The sequence below is a fragment of the Panthera pardus genome, unplaced genomic scaffold, assembly GCF_024362965.1.
Source record: "Panthera pardus isolate Hobbes unplaced genomic scaffold, ASM2436296v1 HiC_scaffold_8, whole genome shotgun sequence".
Lineage (NCBI taxonomy): Eukaryota > Metazoa > Chordata > Mammalia > Carnivora > Felidae > Panthera > Panthera pardus.
This window is the reverse complement of record NW_026527013.1, coordinates 57,450,915-57,469,351: the sequence shown is the minus strand read 5'-3', so window position 1 is coordinate 57,469,351 and position 18,437 is coordinate 57,450,915. Positions and strand designations below refer to the sequence as shown.

Sequence of the window (18,437 nt, the reverse complement as noted above, 5' to 3'; positions counted from 1 at the left end):
AGTAGCTATTAATGTAGTTCCCTGTTTTTCTGGCTTCTTTTCATCTGTCCTGCCTGTAGCCGCCAAAGTTGAGTTTCTTTTAAGCCAGCCTGGCTTTTGCATGTATCACCTTAATCTTTCAAGGGCTTCTCTTGCAACAGTTAGGATAAAATACGGGTTCTTTCATATGGCCTTTGGAAAGCCTTTGCGTTCTGGCTACAAACTGTTACTTCGCTTTTTTGTCTTTTGCCAGCTCTTCCAAACCATGTGCTGCTCTTACAACCCTGTCCTTGCACATGTCTGCTTCCAGCCCAGCCCCTTTGTCCCATCTCTGCCCATCCCCAGGTCTCCAACCTTTAGCCCAGGTGTTGTCTTTTCAAATTCCTACCTCCACAGCAGTTATTTCTTCCTATATTAAATGATGCCCTTGGCAGACTCAGGCCTCTTGAGACAAATATAGTTCTTATCCCACTGTAGTCCTAGCAAACGCCAAGTTTGCTGAAATGTTTGAATGATCCAGGCGTTACAGATGGTTTTTATGCACATTGACCTCAAGCTGTGACGTGCTCCCAGAGGATAAAGACTCTTGACACTTCCTTGACTTACACCTCCAGGATGCAGTTAATATGGATTTCCCCTCCCCACCTCCCTCACACATACACATAGAGATGTTTAAAATACAACTAAAGTTTTTTTTAAGTTCTAAGTTTTATTTGACAGAGCGCATGCGCTCACATGTGCATGTGAGCAGGGGAGGGGCAGAGAGGGTGAGGGAGAGAATCCCAAGCAGATTCCCAAGCTGACAGTCCGAAGTCCAGTGTGGGGCTCAAACTCAAGAACCATGAGATCATGGTCTGAGCTAAAATCAAAAGTCGGATATTTAACCAACTGAGCCACCCAGGCTCAGACTAAAGTTTTAAAGGCCAAGCTTGAGAGAAAAGGAAATTTCCAGATTACAGGAAAGAAGATGGAACTGAGAACTAGTGATAAGCCCAGGGACTTCTGTCATGATGCTTTAAAAGCAACTTTATAATCAGGACTAGAGTTTTATCACTCACCATGGGCAAGAGAAGTGACTACAAAAGGTGGAAGAGCTGGAACTAGGAATCCCCTTGGAGAGAGAGAGGGAGGGAGAGAGACTCCCACTCACATGGGACCTTGGAAAGATGTGAAAACAGGAACAAATGCCTTAATCCAGTGAAGTGGCAGAGCTCTGCATGAAGTAAAAGCTTGGGGCTTTTGCCTCTTTGCCTTCTTGTTGGAGACGCTCAGTCCCACTATGCTCATGTGTGGGTTCTGAGCTTATACTCTACATGGTACAGAAATGTTAAAGAATTTGACATAAACCTATAAACCCCTGCCACTCTTGACACAAGCAGAGTCGAGACCATTTTATAGGAAGACTTGCAACCTCAGAACGGAAGGTGAGCTCATAGCCACATGAGGAAATAACGTACCACAAAAGATGTTCCCAACGACTAGAGATTTTTAGAAAGGGAATAGAAACCATAGAGAAAAAGGACACTATAAAAAATGAGGATATGGAAAACGTAGAACTTCAAGAAGTGAAAAGATGGTCATTGAAATAAGACAAACGAACAGTTAAACTGCAGGTTAAAGACACCTGAAGAAAACAGCTGTAAGAAGTGAGCAAATTACCTGGGAAACTCAAAACTGCAGAACACCAACAAGCAAAATCTGTCTCTGAAGAGAAGAGACTGATTACTTAACAACAGTTAGAGGAGTTCTCAGAGACAATAGAAGGCAGAAGGGAACAGAATAGCTTCAGGGTACTAGAGTAAAGTAGCACCTGAGGATTCCACATGTGTACCAGTCAGACTAAAAGCTGCATCCTGTACCTAGGAGAAACAGAGCTATAGGACCAAGCTGTGGTTTTGACGGCGATGTGGGCTGATTCAGAAGTCAGACCCCAGGTCCTCCTGGGTTTGGGGCCATTATAATAGAGCCCACATACCCTACTAAGCTTGCACCCTATACTGCTGCACTACTGGAGTGAACACCATCTGAAGAACCACTGGTCACTGGAGTCTGGAAACAGTGGGAAAGAGAACGTGTTCCTTTTTTTTTTTTAATATTTTTGAGAGAGTGCGAGCAGGGGTGGGGTGGGGGGGTGGGCAGAGAGAGGGAGACACAGAATCCGAAGCAGGTTCCAGGCTCTGAGCTGTCAGCACAGAGCCCAGTGCGGGGCTCAAACTCATGAACGATGAGATCATGACTTCAGCTGAAGTCAGACACTTAATCGACTGAGCCACCGAGGTGCCCCAGAGAACGTGTTCCTGAAAGGTTGAAAGGCACAGCTGGCCCTCATGCTGTTGCAGGCAGCTTGAAAGACTAGAAGTAAATGAGAGTCATCATCTCTGGACAAAGGCATCATCAAGGTAGATCTTGAAGAATCCTCACATATTTTTCACGGGCTTTTAGCAACGTGCAATAAGATGATCCGAATAAGAAAACAAGACAAGAACCAATGGAAAGTTCCCTGATCTTTCAGAGTGGTTTTTATATTTCAGAGAAATAAGACAATCTTAGATATCTGGAGAGAAGAAACTAAACAAGTGTGTAAGTTAATAGAATTTATAAAAAGAAAATACAATAACCAAAAGGTGGAAATCCGAGAATGTTTTTAGCAACAGATCAGTATGCTAGAAGAGAGCTGAAATGAAGAATGGTAGGAGAGGTACAAACAGGATTCAATAGATAGGTCAGACTTCCTTTTAATCAATCTCAAAACAAAGATCAAAGATAATATTTGCTGCGAATTTGCTAGAACTGATGTGGCACCAATCCACAGATTGAGGAAGCTCAAACTCCCAAGATGGATAAATAAAAAAGAAATCTCGATGAATCATAATGAAATTACAAAAAAAAAAAAAAAAAAAAAAAAAAGACAGGGGCGCCTGGGTGGCTCTAGATTTTGGCTCAGATCATGATCTCAGCATTGTGAAATCGAGCCCCACGTTGGGCTTCATGCTGAGCATGGAGCCTGCTAGGATTCTCTCCCTCCCTCTCCTGCCCCCCTCCCCTGGTGCACTTGGTCGTTCTCTCTCTCCAAAAAAAAAAAAAGACAAACTTGAAAGCATCCAGAGAAAAAAGATGATCTTGAAAAGGAGCAGAAATGAGGCTGTTGACTCCAAACAGTAACTGTGGAGATCACCAGGCAGTGGAATATATTCTGAAAGAAACCTTGACCACAGTATTCTGTCTCTACTAAAAATACTAAGAATGAAAGCATATATCCTTGAGTTCCACGGTGAAAATTCTAAAAGATGTACTTCAGACAGAAGGAAAGTGATTTCATTTGGAAAGGTTAGGAAGATAAATTGAGGTCAACTTTAATTGTATACATGTATTTATTGTTAGAATTATGACCATAATAGTAAGAGTATGTAACTTCTAAACTATCATAGAAAACCAAGATTGGACCTCTGTAATTTAATGTGTGGAGGAAGATTAGTGACTGCTGTGGGTTTTTTAAATTCCTTACATGGTTCAGGAAGAAGCTAGAAATCAGTCAGTAGTAAACATTAGATGGAATCAAGTATGCATGAAAAATTTAAAGGTAACTTACTCTGAATCCATAGCAATTTAAACTGTGATATTGTCAGAGACATATCAAGGGAACAGAGAGCACACAAACAAGCCACCCCCAGCTGGACACTGAGTAGAGAGGTGGCTTCCAGAAGACTAGCAAAGTGGAGTTACACAGTAAATGGGACGGGCCAGTGGTTTTCCCTTTAAATGAGGAGGAGTAACCAAGAGGGAGGGTTCAAGACCTGAATGAAAAAAATACAAAATGAAAACTTTAAAAGTAGAAAAAAAATTTTTTTAACCTTTGGTGTTTAAAATAGAGAAAGAGAAAATCCTAAAGGATTGACAGTAAACTACATTAAAGTAAACATTTGAGTGCTCGCTTCGGCAGCACATATACTAAAATTGGAACGATACAGAGAAGATTAGCATGGCCCCTGCGCAAGGATGACACGCAAATTCGTGAAGCGTTCCATATTTTTAAAAAGAAAGAAAGGAAAAAAAAAAAGTAAACATTTGAATAAGACTCCCTAATGACAAAAACAAACCACAGACCAGAAGAAGATGTTAGTAATGCATCATAGTATCCAGTCAACAGACAACCCACTGGATAACTGGACAAAAGACATCAGCAGGCTTATGAGAAGAAGCCTTTAATTCCAATGGCTTAACTGCAGGGAACTGCAAATTTAAAAAGGTGACAGGGCAGGCTGGACCACTGTAGGTGCAGGGAACACCTCCTCTTCCTTACACCCTCCGCTTCTCCGACGCTATCAAATGATGCCTTCGGGAAAAACTTTCCAGCAGTTGTGTGGCTTAAAGAAACTCCCGTGGTCCTGTGACTCCAGATACTTCTGGGCCTGGTTGAATAAAGTGGATGTCAACCCTGAAGGGACAGCATCCATGTGGCTACTGTGCGGTGGGGCCGTGGTGCGCTGCCGTGGCCAGGAGAGTTGACAGAAGGACTATAACGACCTCTCAGCAGGCTCCCTAGACAGACAGGATTCAGGCAGTTGATGCACCGGCTCTTAAATCCTGAGCATCGGGTTTGGTCCCACGGAGCACTAACAGCATGCTAGAAAGATAAGGTCATGCACGTGTCATGATATTGAGGATTACTGTTGAGACTTTGTAAACTTAAAAATTTACAACAAAGTGTGTTGGAAATGGAAACAATTCTGTGTGGGGCTATCACAGACAAAGGCATCATTTCTCTGCATCACTTAAGTAAAACCCTCAAGTGTTTGCTGTTAAGTGATCTTCCTGGAGTAACAGAAAAAGAAAACCTTGTCCAAGCCTTTAAGATAGTACTGCCTTCTCTGGAACTAAAATTAGATTTGAAGTAAAATTATAATATTCAGTGAGTGTTTTATTTCATATGGAAGCAGCCCAAGTGTCCATCCACAGATGAATGAATAGACAAGACGCGTATACATACAATGGAATGTTACTCGCAATAAAAAAGGAATGAGATCTTGCCATTTGCAACACCATGGGTGGGCCTATGCTAAGTGAAATAAATCAAAGACAAATACCATATTTCACTTGTCTGTGGAATCTGAAAAAAACAAATGAATAAACAAAAACAGACTCATAAATACACAGAACGAACCGGTGGCCACCAGAGGGGAGGGAGGGTGGGAAATGGGAGAAACAGGTCAAGGTGAAGGAACAAACTTCTGGTTATAAAATAAGTAAATCATGGAGATGGGAAGAAAAGTGTCTTATTTCAATATAAAGTATTATCTGAAATTGTTAATGGTATAAATTAAAACATTAAAAAAATAATTTAAAAAAAAATGGGGCGCCTGGGTGGCTCAGTTGGTTAAGCGTCCGACTTCAGCTCAGGTCATGATCTCGCAGTCTGTGAGTTCGAGCCCCGCGTCGGGCTCTGTGCTGACAGCTCGGAGCCTGGAGCCTGCTTCGGATTCTGTGTCTCCCTCTCTCTCTTCCCCTCCCCTGTTCGTGCTTGGTCTCTCTTTGTCTCAAAAATAAATAAAAACATTAAAAAATAATAATAATTGAAATCGTTAATGGTAAACAGTAACAGATATTCTATTTACCGTCCATAGGACTAAAAGAATGTCATACTGTAACTTTTTTTTTTTTAACTTATTCATTTTTGAGTGAGAGAGAACACGAGAGGGGGACAGGGAGAGAGAATCCTCAGCAGGCTCCATGCTGTCAGCTCAGAGTCCTACACAGTGCTTTGGGACTTGCTCGCAAACTGTGAGATCATGACCTGGGCTGAAACCAAGAGTTGGATGTTTAACCGACAGAGCCACCCAGGAGCCCCTTTACCATAACATTTTAAACAAGGAGTCCATCATGTAGAAAATAAATATTCAGACATGACTTATTATTAAAGTCACTGAGTTGCAAGTGAGAGTTTATATACATTTTAAGAAAAATGCAAACTAGATAGCCTTTTAATTCTAATATATTCCTCATTTTATACAGATCTCTCTTGATGTAGATAGAGTTCTTTAAAGTGATTCAGATGTACTACCCAGATATTCTTTATTGTATTTTAACAGTAATTTGTTACATTGTAATTTAAAGTTAAAGCATGGGGTGACCCAGACTCGAGTCAGTTGAGTGTCTGACTTCAGCTCAGGTCATGATCTCACAGTTGGTGAGTTTGAGCCCTGCATCAGGCTCGCTGGTGTCAGTATAGAGCCTACTTCAGATCCTCTGTTTTCCTCTGTCCCTTGCCCACATTGTGTGTCTGTCTGTCTGTCTCTCAAAAATAAACATTTTTAAAAATTTTAAGTTAATAAAGTGTGTTACTATAAATATGTACACGTGAAGGGACACCTGGGTGGCTCGTTCAGTTAAGCGTCCGACCCTTGGTTTCAGCTCAGGTCATGATCTCTCAGTTTGTGGGTTTGCAGAGCCTGCTTGAGATTCTGTCACTCTCCCTCTCTGTTCTTCCCTGCTTGCATGCATGTACATGTGGCTTTCTCTCCAAATAAATTTTTTTTTGAATGTGCAGACATGGAAAAAAAGGCTGACAAAATCAAGTTTGGGCAGGAATATAGGGAAGCAGAATATTCTCAAGCTGTTGGTGGGATATTAGCTCTTCTTAATAGAGACTACCATTTTGCTTTCCATTGTTGAACATGCACAATTCTCTGTCTAGGCAGGTAGCCTAGAGAAATTTACCTCTGGGCACAAGAAGAGAAGCCTAGGAAAAATGCTCATTGCAGCTTTTTTGAAAAACTGCAAACAGCTCAGATGACCAGGGAATAAAGGATGTATATTAAGAAAGTGGAATGCTATATAACCATTAACTTTTGGAAAAGGGGGAAAAAAAAGCAAATTGCAAAAAAAGATGTATAGGATAATACCATTTGTCTAAAAAGTTCTTCAGGAACCATTTACTTCTGGGGAGGGAGGAAAGGGAATGCTGTGAGGAAGGGTTAACTCTGTTTCCTTTTAAAAAAGGGGATGGGGTAGGGGGCTGGGTGGCTCAGTTTAAACATCTGATTCTTGATTTCAGCTCAGGTCATGATTTCGAGGTTCATGAGTTTGAGCCCCATGTTGGGCTCTGCACTGATGGTGGTGCAAAGCCTGCTTTGGATTCTCTCTCTCTCTCTCTCTCTCTCTCTCTCTCTCTCTCTCTCTCCCTCTCCCTCCCTCTCCCTCTCTCTCTCCCTCTCTCTCTCTCTCCCTCCCTCCCTCTCTCCCCCCCTCCTCTGCTCTCTCTCTCTCTCTCTTTCTCTCTCTCTCTGTCTCTCTCTCTCTCTCCCCCCCCCCCAAAATCAATAAATAAACTTTGAAAAAATAAATAATTTTTTAAATGACTAAAATTTAAATAAAACTAGACAATAAAAAAATAGTAAAAAAACTGACATGAAGGTGTCAGTGTTAATATTTGTCACATTCGAGTAGCACGTAGTTATATGGGTGTGTTTTGAATGTAGAAAACAAAATATTTCAGTTAAAATACTAAAAAGTTTTAAAGACCACAGTTATAGGACTATATTTTTCTAGGTTTGAAGATAAATTAATTTTTGAAAGTTGCTAAGAATAACTGCCCAGCTTTTCAGCTTTTCTCTTTAACAACCCCTTACTTTGCCTTCTCTGTGTGTGTGAGTTCCAAATACCCATTAGGTTCCACCCAAAAGTGGTAGAGTTCTTATGTAATTCTCCTGTTGGGATTCTGTCCTAAACAAGCACCTGAAATACAGAAGAGGCTCTGTATGTTAGCATTCATTACTGAGTTACAAGTACAGAAAATTGGCAGCCGGGGTGTTTTTTTTTGTTTTGCTTTTTTTAACAAGGATGAAGTTATTTGCTGAGTTTGTTGGGCATCCATAAAGGTGTGAGTCGCTGTCAGAGAAAGTGCTGCAGTGTTTCACAGGGCAGAGAGGAGTGACGTGTGGGGGAGGATTTCAGCTACATAAAACCCCACAGCACGGACACCTAGAGTAATGGTCTCGTGGGGCGGTGTGTGCCAAGTGTTTGGAGGGCTCTTTTGGCTTTACTTACCCAGATGTTTACATAAGAACAATGTTACTTACTTCTCTAACGGAATTTTTTTTTTTTTTTTTTTTTTTTTTTTTTTTTTTTGGTACAAGCCTAGATTTAAATTCTGGTTTTAAATCTTGTTTTCTTATTTTCTCTTTATAGGAATAGTTGTCTGTTTCTACTTTCCTTATTGTGTGACCAAGCTCTCGAGTCCCCCTTCGTCCCAGTCTCTCTCTTACGAGAAAGGGTTCATTTTTTCACTCAGAGACGCACATTCAGTGTAGGATGTTGGGAAACCCGAAAAGCACAAAATCAGACCTCACCAACAGCCCCTCTGCTGGGGATCCAGTGACGCTAGAGATCACATCATGTCTACATGTGTGTACTTAGCTTGTTGTCTTGGGGGTGGGGCAGCATTTAGTCCTCCAACTCTGATGAGAGGCAGTTAGACTAATAGGCTTTAGGTTTGTTTCTGCTGCCCTTCAGCCTCGCACCTAAGTCATCCTAACCAGGCATCCTAGCCTCGTCTTGTATGGTGCTCTTCTTACCTGAACTGGGAGCTCAATCTTTGTATGGCCTAGGGACACTTGACGTGTTGCCCAGGTGTTCCAGATCACCTGGAGTGAGGCAGGACTGGCTGCCTGAGAAGGGCTTCACAGAGGAGCTCAACCATCTTTCTGCAGAATCTGGTTCTGGAGATAAAACCATAGTAGTCCAATCCACACCCCATTTGGGTTCAAACCCTGGGCCTTTGGGGTGGTTGGCCGGTGATGTGGACGTAAAGTTGGTATGTATCTGGGTTGTAAGGATGGTCCAAGTTCTTGTGTTCTGAAGCTGAGCGGGTTCCCTGCCGACAGTGAATCCAGTAGTGGGAGGGAGACCCGTGTCAGCTGGAGGTAATAGTATGCTGCTTCTGACCCAGCCACTTTCTTAAACCTGGTGACTGGCTGGGGGATGTGGGACCATTTCTCATAACACCTGTCATCTCTCCAGGCTGATCAGGGTGGCCTTGTTAGGAATCTAGGGCAGTGAGGGAATCCATCTTCGCTCTCAAACCTAGCAAGGCAATGAACGGCGTGAAGTTCTTTGAGCTGGTCAGTAGTACATGGTGTTCAGACTGAAAGCCGGCTTTCACCTATATTCTAGAGTGTGTTCTTGTTGTCTGTCTTTCCCTTCATCTCTCTCTGTCAGGGGTTTTTGTTTGCTTTTTTTGTTTTTAAGTGAGTTATAGTATAAATAAAACATGCTGATTTTTTTAAGGTAAGCTTGATAGACAGTAAAATGTGTAAATTTAAATATACAATTCAGTGAGTAATCACCTCCCTGTATTCTGTCACCCCCAAAAAGTCCCCAGAGTACATAAACCTTAAGGTTACATCATGAATTTCACATAAATATCTGTTCGTGTGACTACCACCTGGATCAAGGTAAAGACATTTTCTAACAGAGTTCGGACTCAGTGTCACCCCTCACAGACACATGCACTCACACATGCTGTCTGTCAGGGCTCTTCTGGATACTCTGGTTCTGAAGTCACTTGTCTCTGAGTGTCTCCATGATCCAGCTCGTTTCCTCTGGTGTCCCCCACTCCTACAGCCGTGTTCCCCAAGGAATAATGTTTTCTCTCTCGCAGATCTGGGACACAGCAGGACAGGAACGGTTCCAGTCCCTTGGTGTGGCCTTCTACAGAGGCGCAGACTGCTGCGTTCTGGTATTTGACGTCACTGCCCCCAACACATTCAAAACCCTTGATAGCTGGAGAGATGAGTTTCTCATCCAGGCCAGTCCCCGGGATCCTGAAAACTTCCCCTTCGTGGTGTTGGGAAACAAGATTGACCTCGAAAACAGACAAGTAAGTGCCAAAGGTAGTGACAGTCGAAAATGTGGAGGCTTACGAATCTACCCTCATTTAGGTCGTGGCTGCTGGGCCTTCTTTTAAAAGTAGCAGCTAAGTTTCAGATGGCTACTGTTTTTAGTTTTGATTAGTAAAAAGCCACGTGCCTTAAGGACCAATACCCAGTATCTCTGTGTGTGTGTGTGTGTGTGTGTGTCCCAGTCCCATACTGGGGGAGAGGGGAGAGATCACTAGTTACCCATCCAGCCCTTGGAATAAAGCCTTGCTTCCTAACCGAGTAATGGCATACCAGTTTTGCTTTCTCTGTGGCAGCACAGGGACAGTGAAAGTCTGCAGTGGTTTTCCCTTTGAGATTATGCCAGCAAAGTAGCAAGTCCATCACTTTTGGTCCCCATGAAATAATTGGACTTGAGGCTGGGTTGCAGTCTGCATTTTGGTCTTTTGGATTTAAAAGCAGACTTGCATTTAAAGCCTGGCTCATGCACTTTTAATTTGGGAATACTTCTTGGAGTCTGAACGTTGACTCCTATAACAAGAATACTCTGGGATCAGGTGACGCTGCACCTGAAAGCCTGGCACCCAGGAAGAGCTTGGAAAATGGTGGCTTTCTATGGGCCCGTTGTTATTTTCCCCTCCTGTGAGAGGCACTGGCTTCCACGGTGCCTTGTGGTTTGGAGGGTTCTTTGCTACGCTCAGAATGGCTCTAGAAAGGTATATGTGGGAATGTGAACTACCTTTTGGCCAGCTGCCTTTGAGGACCAGGGCTCAGGAGACCTGGTTTAAATCCCCACGCTGCCCCTGACCGGCTGTGACTTTGGACCATTGCCTTTGCCTTCTGAGCCTCAGTTCTTCTTCTGCACTTGAAAGGAAGGGATTAGATTTTGTAATTCTGCTCTCCTGCACCTCGGAGGCCTGCCTGGATCTCCATGTGTGCAAAAGATTGCGCTTTGGGCTTTGAGTAAAATTGCTCTGGTTCACTTTCAAATAGCATTTCTCTTGGGAACATAGACTCTTAATTATAACTAGGTTTATTTCTGGCCATTGATCTCATTTTCTCCCTTTTCTAAGTGACAGTCCCCTCATGCCTGAAAATAGGCTAAGGCTCAGGGAAGGAATTGGGGTAGGAGAGGGTAGGGGTGCTGGTGAGAGCAGCAGGATTCTGTGACACAAGGTTGTGACACAGGTGGTTTAATATGAGCAGTAATGGGTAAGGGACAGTGAACCTTAGAGACCAAGCTGCCAGGCATTTCCTGGGCTGGGACCTCTGAGGTCCTAGGAGAAATGATTCAATACTTCTTGGGCTGGCTGCTTACTCCTTTTAAGTGTAGCTAAGGGTCAGAAACTATGGATTATAGAATGGGCTTTGGGTTTGAGGTCTAGCTGTGTTATGCAGAGCCAGCAGGGTGACCTTGGACAGGTCTGCAGCTGTGTCCCTGCACACCCTCACCCCCCAGGTCTGCTCCCTCACCTGTGCTACCTATAGGCTAGGGACCATGATCCTTCTAGAGAAGGTTGAGGCCGTGCTAGATTAGGAGCACACATACACCCTGCTTCCTCTTCCAGGTGGCCACAAAGCGGGCACAGGCCTGGTGCTACAGCAAAAACAACATTCCCTACTTCGAGACCAGTGCCAAGGAGGCCATCAACGTGGAGCAGGCGTTCCAGACGATTGCACGGAATGCACTTAAACAGGTGGGTCTCCAGCAGCTATCTGGCTCCCTCTGCTGACTGACCATCAACCCAGCCCCTGCCTGGCTTCCTTGTCCGTAATCTTCTTTCCTAGCTCTTTTGTCTGTGTAGCCAGAAAACCCCATGTGTTTATCTGGGAAGGTAATGAGGCATTTTGCTAAATCTCCCAGAAATTCCACCTCTATAGGACAGGGGCAGTGAAGACAGGCTGAGGGCCACCCTTACGGGTATGTGCTTATTCTCCCGCATGCTGTTAGGAGATCAGACCGCTAGGAGGCCCCTGGCCACATTGCTCCTTCCATTGGAGGAGAGCATCAATTGGAATTCAAATTCCAGGTTTGCTACGCATCATTAAATTTAGTGGTGGTGTGTGTGTGTGTGTGTGTGTGTTTCATCTCTGAACTTCCATCCCCTCACAAAAAGAGAATACTTGCTTGCAGGATGGTTAAGATTGAATGAGATGGGGTCACTCCTGTCATCCTCATAAATGGTTATATTTGATCACCAGAAGGAAAGCTTACCCAGAAACTCGAGGAAATGTATTCCTTGAATGAGAATTTCTTTCTTAATGTTGTTTACTCAGCTGTTTCCAGAAAACAAACAGTTACTTCTTGTTGTTGGAATGTGGGAGTTGAAGACTCTTTTGATTGAGTGGCTCTGTTAGGGCCAGTGAGTTAAGGGACATCATGAGGCATCGTCCGTCATCTGTGATAGTCAGACTTAGGTGGGGAGTGAGTGTCAGAGGTGAGGCGCCTGCCAGAGGGTGCAGAGAACATTTGAGGAAGCACGTGGTGGCTGTGAGGGGCAAGGCAGGTTCTGCCAGCTCCTGGAAACCAGGTTTCTAGAATGCAGCAGTTCTCAGCAGGATGGGGCATCTGGACCTGTGGGCAGGGAGGTAACTGGAATGAGTTGTTCCCATTCTGGAACAACTGGAGGCTGCACTGAGGGTTCCGTGATGAAAGGGGGCGGTCTTGCCTGACGAAGAATTGATTGACCCAGAATGCCAGGATAGCCCCTGTTGAGAAACGTGGATAACAGGGTGCAGGCCTGAGGCCTAGGCCTCCCTCTCTTCCGCTTCCTCTAACCCACCTTCGCACCTAGATCAATAATAGCCTGCTATGTTTTCCCTAATGTTCCTGATACTTGCATGCGAATCTAAACAGGTATGGGGAGTTGCCTTCAACCAGTTCCCTGTTGACTGGCATCACTGTCAGTTTTTCTCTCTGAATATTGCTGTCTCTGTAGCCTTATTATAATGCTTTTTTGTTCCTACATGCTAGCCTCTCAGGAGTAAGATTGTTAGATTGAAAGGTATGTGTGCTTTTAAAAGATGGTGCCAGGGACACCTGGGTGGCTCAGTCGGTTAAGCGTCTGATTCCTGGTTTCGGGTCAGGTCATGATCTCACGGTTTGTGAGTTCGAGCCCCGCATCGGGCTCTACGCTGATAGCAGGAGGCCTGCTTGGGATTCTCTCTGCCCCTTCCCTGCTTGCACGTGCGTGCTCTCTCGCTCTCTCTCAAACTCTAAAAAATAATTAATAGTAAAAGATGCTGCCAGAACGTTTTCCTCAAAGGCAGCAGTGCTTCAGCCCTTTCTCTTACCTGCTGACCAGCGAGCAGTCGGCACCATCTGTAGGTCTGCTGCTGTGCTGCCGGTCTGGGGGTTCCCTGTCCTGTAGGCCACCGCTGTGCGGCACTGGGGCCTGGGCACCTGTCGCTGATCGTGAGCACTCTGTGAACAGGAATTAACTTTACCTGCATCGCATGTGACTTTTCCAATTATGCTTTATCCCTGGGCCATAGGAAAAGAGTAATTTTTTAAGACAGGTATGTCATTTTAAATTTCTAGGTTTTCTATATCTAGCTTATGTGTTGTCTGATTCAACTGGAATTCATCTAGGCTTATAGGCGGAAATAGAGTCTCACCTTTCTCTTTAAGAGGGATAGCCAATTATTTCCAACATTAGTTGCAAATTGTTAAAAAACCACTTTCCCCAGTGGATTGAAGCATTACCTTTATGTAGGTGAATGTTCATGTATACTGGGATCTATTTCGGGTCTCTCCAGTCCATTTGACAATTGTGCATTGGACCGTCTTGATTTGACTGCCTTTATAGTGTATCTGACCTCTGATAAGGCAAGTCTCCCCCCACTCCCCCACCCCCCCCAGTCTTGTTTGTATTTTTCCCTTGGCCATGTTGGTGCATTTTCCATTTAGGCTGAGAATTTTATTATAGTTCCACCTTTTTTCTCCCCCCCGCTCCCGGCACCCAAGTAGAAAACTTTATTGAGATTCTGACTGGGATTGCGCATTACAGCTGTCTTATTAGTATGCTCTGGATGCCATAACAAAATACTATAGACTAGGTGGCAAAACAGCAGGCTTTTATCTTCTCTTGGTTCTGGAAGCCAGAGGTTTGTAATCACCGTGCCAGCAAATTCACTTTCTGCTAAGGACTCTCTCCCCCACTTGCTGACTGCTGTGTTCTCGGGTGCATGGCTTTTCCTACGTGATCACAGACAGCAAGACCTAGAGCAAGCAAGAGCCCCCTCTCTCTGGTGTCCCTTCCTTCAAGGACACACTAATCCTGTCCGATCAGGGCCCCAGCCTTATGGCCTCATTTAACCTTCATTTCTTATTCCTAATACTAGCACACTGGGGATTAGGATTTCAATGTAGGAATTTGGGGGAGACACAAAGATGCAGTCCATAACAGCTATTATTTTAGGTCTTGTGTGATATCCTTCAATAAAACCGTATCATTTTTCAGATCCTTTGCCTTTCATATTAAATACACTCCTGGTGGGAATGTAAAATAGTGCAGCCAGTATGGAAAACAGTCTGGCAGTTCTTCAAAAAAGTTACACATAAAGAGTTATCTTTTTTTTTTTTTTAAGTCTGTCTATTTTTAAGAGAGAGAGTGGGCAAGCAGGGGAGGGGCAAAGAAAGAATCCCAGGTAGGCTCTGCACTGTCAGCATGGAGCCCAGTACGGGGCTCAAACTCAACGAACCATGAGATCATGACCTGAGCCGAAATCAAGAGTCAGACACTTAACCGACTGAGCCACCCAGGCACCCCAAGAGTTACCATTTGACTCCACTCCTACGTATATACTCAGGAAGAGTGAAAACATGTCCATCCAAAATAGCCATAGTAGCCAAAAAGCAGAAACAAACAAATGTCCATCAAGTGAAGTGTCCAAAATAGGCGGATCTATTAAGACAAAGTAGATGGGGGCACATGGGTGGCTTAGTCAGTTTAGCATCCGACTTCAGCTCAGGTCATGATCTCACGGTTTGTGGGTTTGAGCCCCACATCGGGGTCACTGCTATCAGCGCAGATCCTGCTTCAGATCCTCTATCCCCGCATCTCTGCCCCTCTCCCGCTCATGCTTTCTCTCAAAAATAAATATATTTAAAAAAAAAAATGTAGGGGCACCTTGGTGGCTCAGTCAGTTGGGCATCCGACTTCGGCTCAGGTCATGATCTCGTGGTTCACGAGTTCGAGCCCCGCGTCGGATTCTGTCTCCTCTCTCTCTGCCCCTCCCCAGCTCATACTCTGTCTGTCTGTCTCTCTCTCTCTCTCAAAAATAAATAAAACATTAAAAAATAAAAATAAAAAAAATGCAGATGAGTGGTTGCCAAGGCTTAGGGGTGTCTGATGGGGATGGGGAATGACTGCTAATGAGTGCAGGGTTTCCTTATGGGGTGAAGAAAATGTTCTGGAATTAGTGGTGATGGTTGCCCAACTTTGTGAATACACTAAAAAACCACTGAATTGTACACTCTGTATCCCTCGGTAGACCTTTTACTTTTTTTAATGTGAATTCTTGGGGGTTTTTACTTTTATAGCTATTGTGAATAGTATAATTTTCCCTAGAAAACTTTGTTTTAAATTTTTTTCCGTGTTGATTTTTGAGAGAGAGCGTGAGTGGGGGAGGGACAGAGAGAGAGGAAGACAGAATCCAAAGTCAGCACCACACTATCAGCTCAGAGCCCGACAGGGGGCTCAAAACCACGAACTGTGAGATCATGACCTGAGCAGAAGTCAGACACTCGACTGACTGAGCCACCCAGGCCCTCATTCCCTAGACAACTTTTAGCGACTAGAAACATTGCTTGCTTCATCTCCATATCCTAGAACAGTTGCTGGCACATAGGTGCTCAGTGTTTAAGTGACAGATTATTTTCCTACACCAGGAAGTAGAAAACTGCTCCTCACTGGATACTTGTTAATTCAGCAGAAAGTCACACTAAACTGACCACAGTCCATCTGCTGTGACCTCGCAACCACAGTTGGTGATAAAATTCATCCATAGCTGGTTTCTGAGCACGCAGCACTTAGAGACAAAAACCCTCTTAACTTTGGAAGAAAAAGAAAATATACCGTAAGTCCAGAAAAATGAATGTCAAATAGGGGCCTAGGGGAATGTTTTGGGACTGAGAGGGCAGCCAGCACTCCAGCCCCAGCCCCTTCCTGCCTTGTGGAAGGGCTAAGAGCTGCCAGGATCCAGCCCATGCTGAAGCCTGACTTCTGAAGTGTTGGCAATGATATGATACGGACCACTCCAAGCATCTGTGAGCTGGCTGTGGTCCCCAAGCCACCAGATTTCGATTATGATGGAGAGCATGAGTCAGCTCTGTCCTGAGTGCTCAGTGTCGATTGCTGCCCTTCCTGCTGAATTTCTCTCTTCACCTTGTCCCAGAGTTATTGCAAAACCTGTCTTCCCCCCGTTTGGGCCTAGAGGGTTGAATGCCTTCCACCAGAGCCCTCTGTTCACTGCCAGGTCTGGCCCCTGGCCCCTGCCCACTGTGCCCAGTGGAAGAGGGCCAGAGCTGAGCTCAGAAACTCCCCATACCCTGAGTAACAGGCCTTTCTCTCTCTCCCTGCCCAGGAAACAGAGGTGGAGCTGTACAACGAATTCCCCGAACCCATCAAACTGGACAAGAACGACCGGGCCAAGGCCTCGGCGGAAAGCTGCAGTTGCTGAAGGGGCAGTGAGAGCAGAGCACAGAGTCCTTCACAAACAAAGAACACACTTAGGCCTTCCAACACAAGCCCCCTCTCCTCTTCCAAACAAAACATAAAGTCATCTCTCAAATCCAGCTGCCAAAAGAAACCCCAACAAACATACTCACCCTTACACACACACACACACACACACACACACACACACACACACACACACACACACACACACACCCCTATACCTACACCTGACACAAGCAGACAGACTCCAGCCCAGGCCTGTGATGACTCCATCGGGGTCTGCCCACCCACCGCATCAGCCCTCGTATGGCAGCCAGGACAGGCAAGCTGTAGAAATCGTTCTGGTGTGGAGTCGGCATCGGAAGCTTATTCTTTTTGTCCACTGGGGAGAGAGAACTGTTTACAGTTAATCTGTGTCTAATTAGTTATCTGATTTTTTTAACGGTCTTGTGGTCTTTTTACCCCCCCACCCCACCCCTCCCTCCTGTGAAGGCTACCACTTGGGAAGGCTGGTGCCCCATGCTTCATTACAGGCTCACACCCAGTCTGATAAGGCTGAGTTTTGTATGTATCTGTTAATGCTTGTTACTTTTAACTAATCAGATCTTTTTACAGTATCCATTTATTATGTAATGCTTCTTAGAAAAGAATCTTATAGTACATGTTAATATATGCAACCAATTAAAAATGTATAAATTAGTGTAAGAAATTCTTGGATTATGTGTTTAAGTCCTGTAATGCAGGCGTGTAAGATGGAGGGTTGAACCCTGTCTGGATTGCAGAGTGTTAGCAACTCAGAATTCAGAAATCCAGCTAGAGGCAGTATTCTGTACAGTAGACACAAGAATTATGTACGCCTTTTATCAAAGACTTAAGAGCCAAAAAGCTTTTCATCTCTCCAGGGGGAAAACTGTCTAGTTCCCTTCTGTGTCTAAATTTTCCAAAAGGTTGATTTGCATAATACAGTGGTGCGTGCAATGGATAAATGGTTGTTTCAGAAATTAAAATTCTCATTTTTCCTCCCCTCCCCACTTCCACACTTCGATCCCCTATAGATCAGCATCCTACTGATAAGAGGGAAAGGAAAATCCTAACAGATCTGTCCTAGTGATTTTACCTTTGTTCTAGAAGGCGCTCCTTTCAGGGTTGTGGTATCCTTAGGCTAGCAAACCTTTTTCTCCTTTTCCCCACCGACTCCCAGTCTTGCCCATTATTAATTAACCTGTTTCTTTGGTATGGAACCCTGGCAGTTCTGCCCCCTCCCTAGGATCTGCCCCTGCATTGTAGCTTGCTTAACGGAGCACTTCCCCCTTTTCCAAAGGTCTACATTCTAGGGTGTGGGCCAAGTTCTTCTGTAAAGAGATGAACGTGATGCCAATAAAATGTAACAAGAACAAAGATCATCTGCCTTTGCCCTGTCTTTTTTCCTTCTTCTAGACCCTTGGCTCGGTAGAGACCATGTTAGCTAATCATAGCCAGTGCTTTATCAAGCTAAAGAGCCCTCCATAACTGGGCTCATGTGGTTCTCTGAGGCAGAAAGGCCTTGTCACATCCAGCTGTGCAGTACCTACCCCTAGTTTTGGGGTTTGTTTTTTTTTAAATCACAGTGATGGGGCCTGGGGACTCTGAATGGAGAAGACGTTGTCCCTTTAGAGGAGCAGCTACCGAGTGTTGGTTGCCTGTGGACCATGCACAGCCTGTGGGTATGACTATAACTTAGCCTTTGTGTTCTTTTTGTTCTGTGTTGTGGTTGGCATAGTTGCTGATACTTAGATACCACATAGTTCTGGATTTCTGATCTTTCGCAGGAGAGGAAGATGTGGCAGCAGGGGCCCCGTGTTCAACATTCTAGGTCACCAGCTGGAACTGAATAGATGCCACGTCAGAGGGTTGGCGTAGGTTT

The 18,437-nt window shown here is 44.5% G+C and overlaps 1 protein-coding gene, 1 non-coding gene and 1 pseudogene across 2 annotated transcripts in view; all 3 read left to right on the top strand.

Moving 5' to 3' along the window:
* The window catches only part of RAB7A (RAB7A, member RAS oncogene family), a 71,193-nt gene extending 53,256 nt beyond the window's left edge, over positions 1 to 17,937 (top strand). The window contains exons 4-6 of the mRNA XM_019430964.2: positions 9,635 to 9,853; positions 11,420 to 11,548; positions 16,440 to 17,937. Coding sequence (XP_019286509.1) covers positions 9,635 to 9,853; positions 11,420 to 11,548; positions 16,440 to 16,535 — 444 coding nt within the window. The 3' untranslated portion in view covers positions 16,536 to 17,937. The remainder of the gene's footprint in view (positions 1 to 9,634; positions 9,854 to 11,419; positions 11,549 to 16,439) is intronic.
* LOC128775704 (ATP synthase subunit s, mitochondrial-like) lies at positions 2,111 to 5,149 on the top strand (annotated as a pseudogene).
* On the top strand, positions 3,904 to 4,010 carry LOC128775839 (U6 spliceosomal RNA). Its single transcript, XR_008420793.1, has one exon. It is a non-coding gene; the product is annotated as a U6 spliceosomal RNA (small nuclear RNA).
* Positions 17,938 to 18,437: the final 500 nt, after the last annotated feature.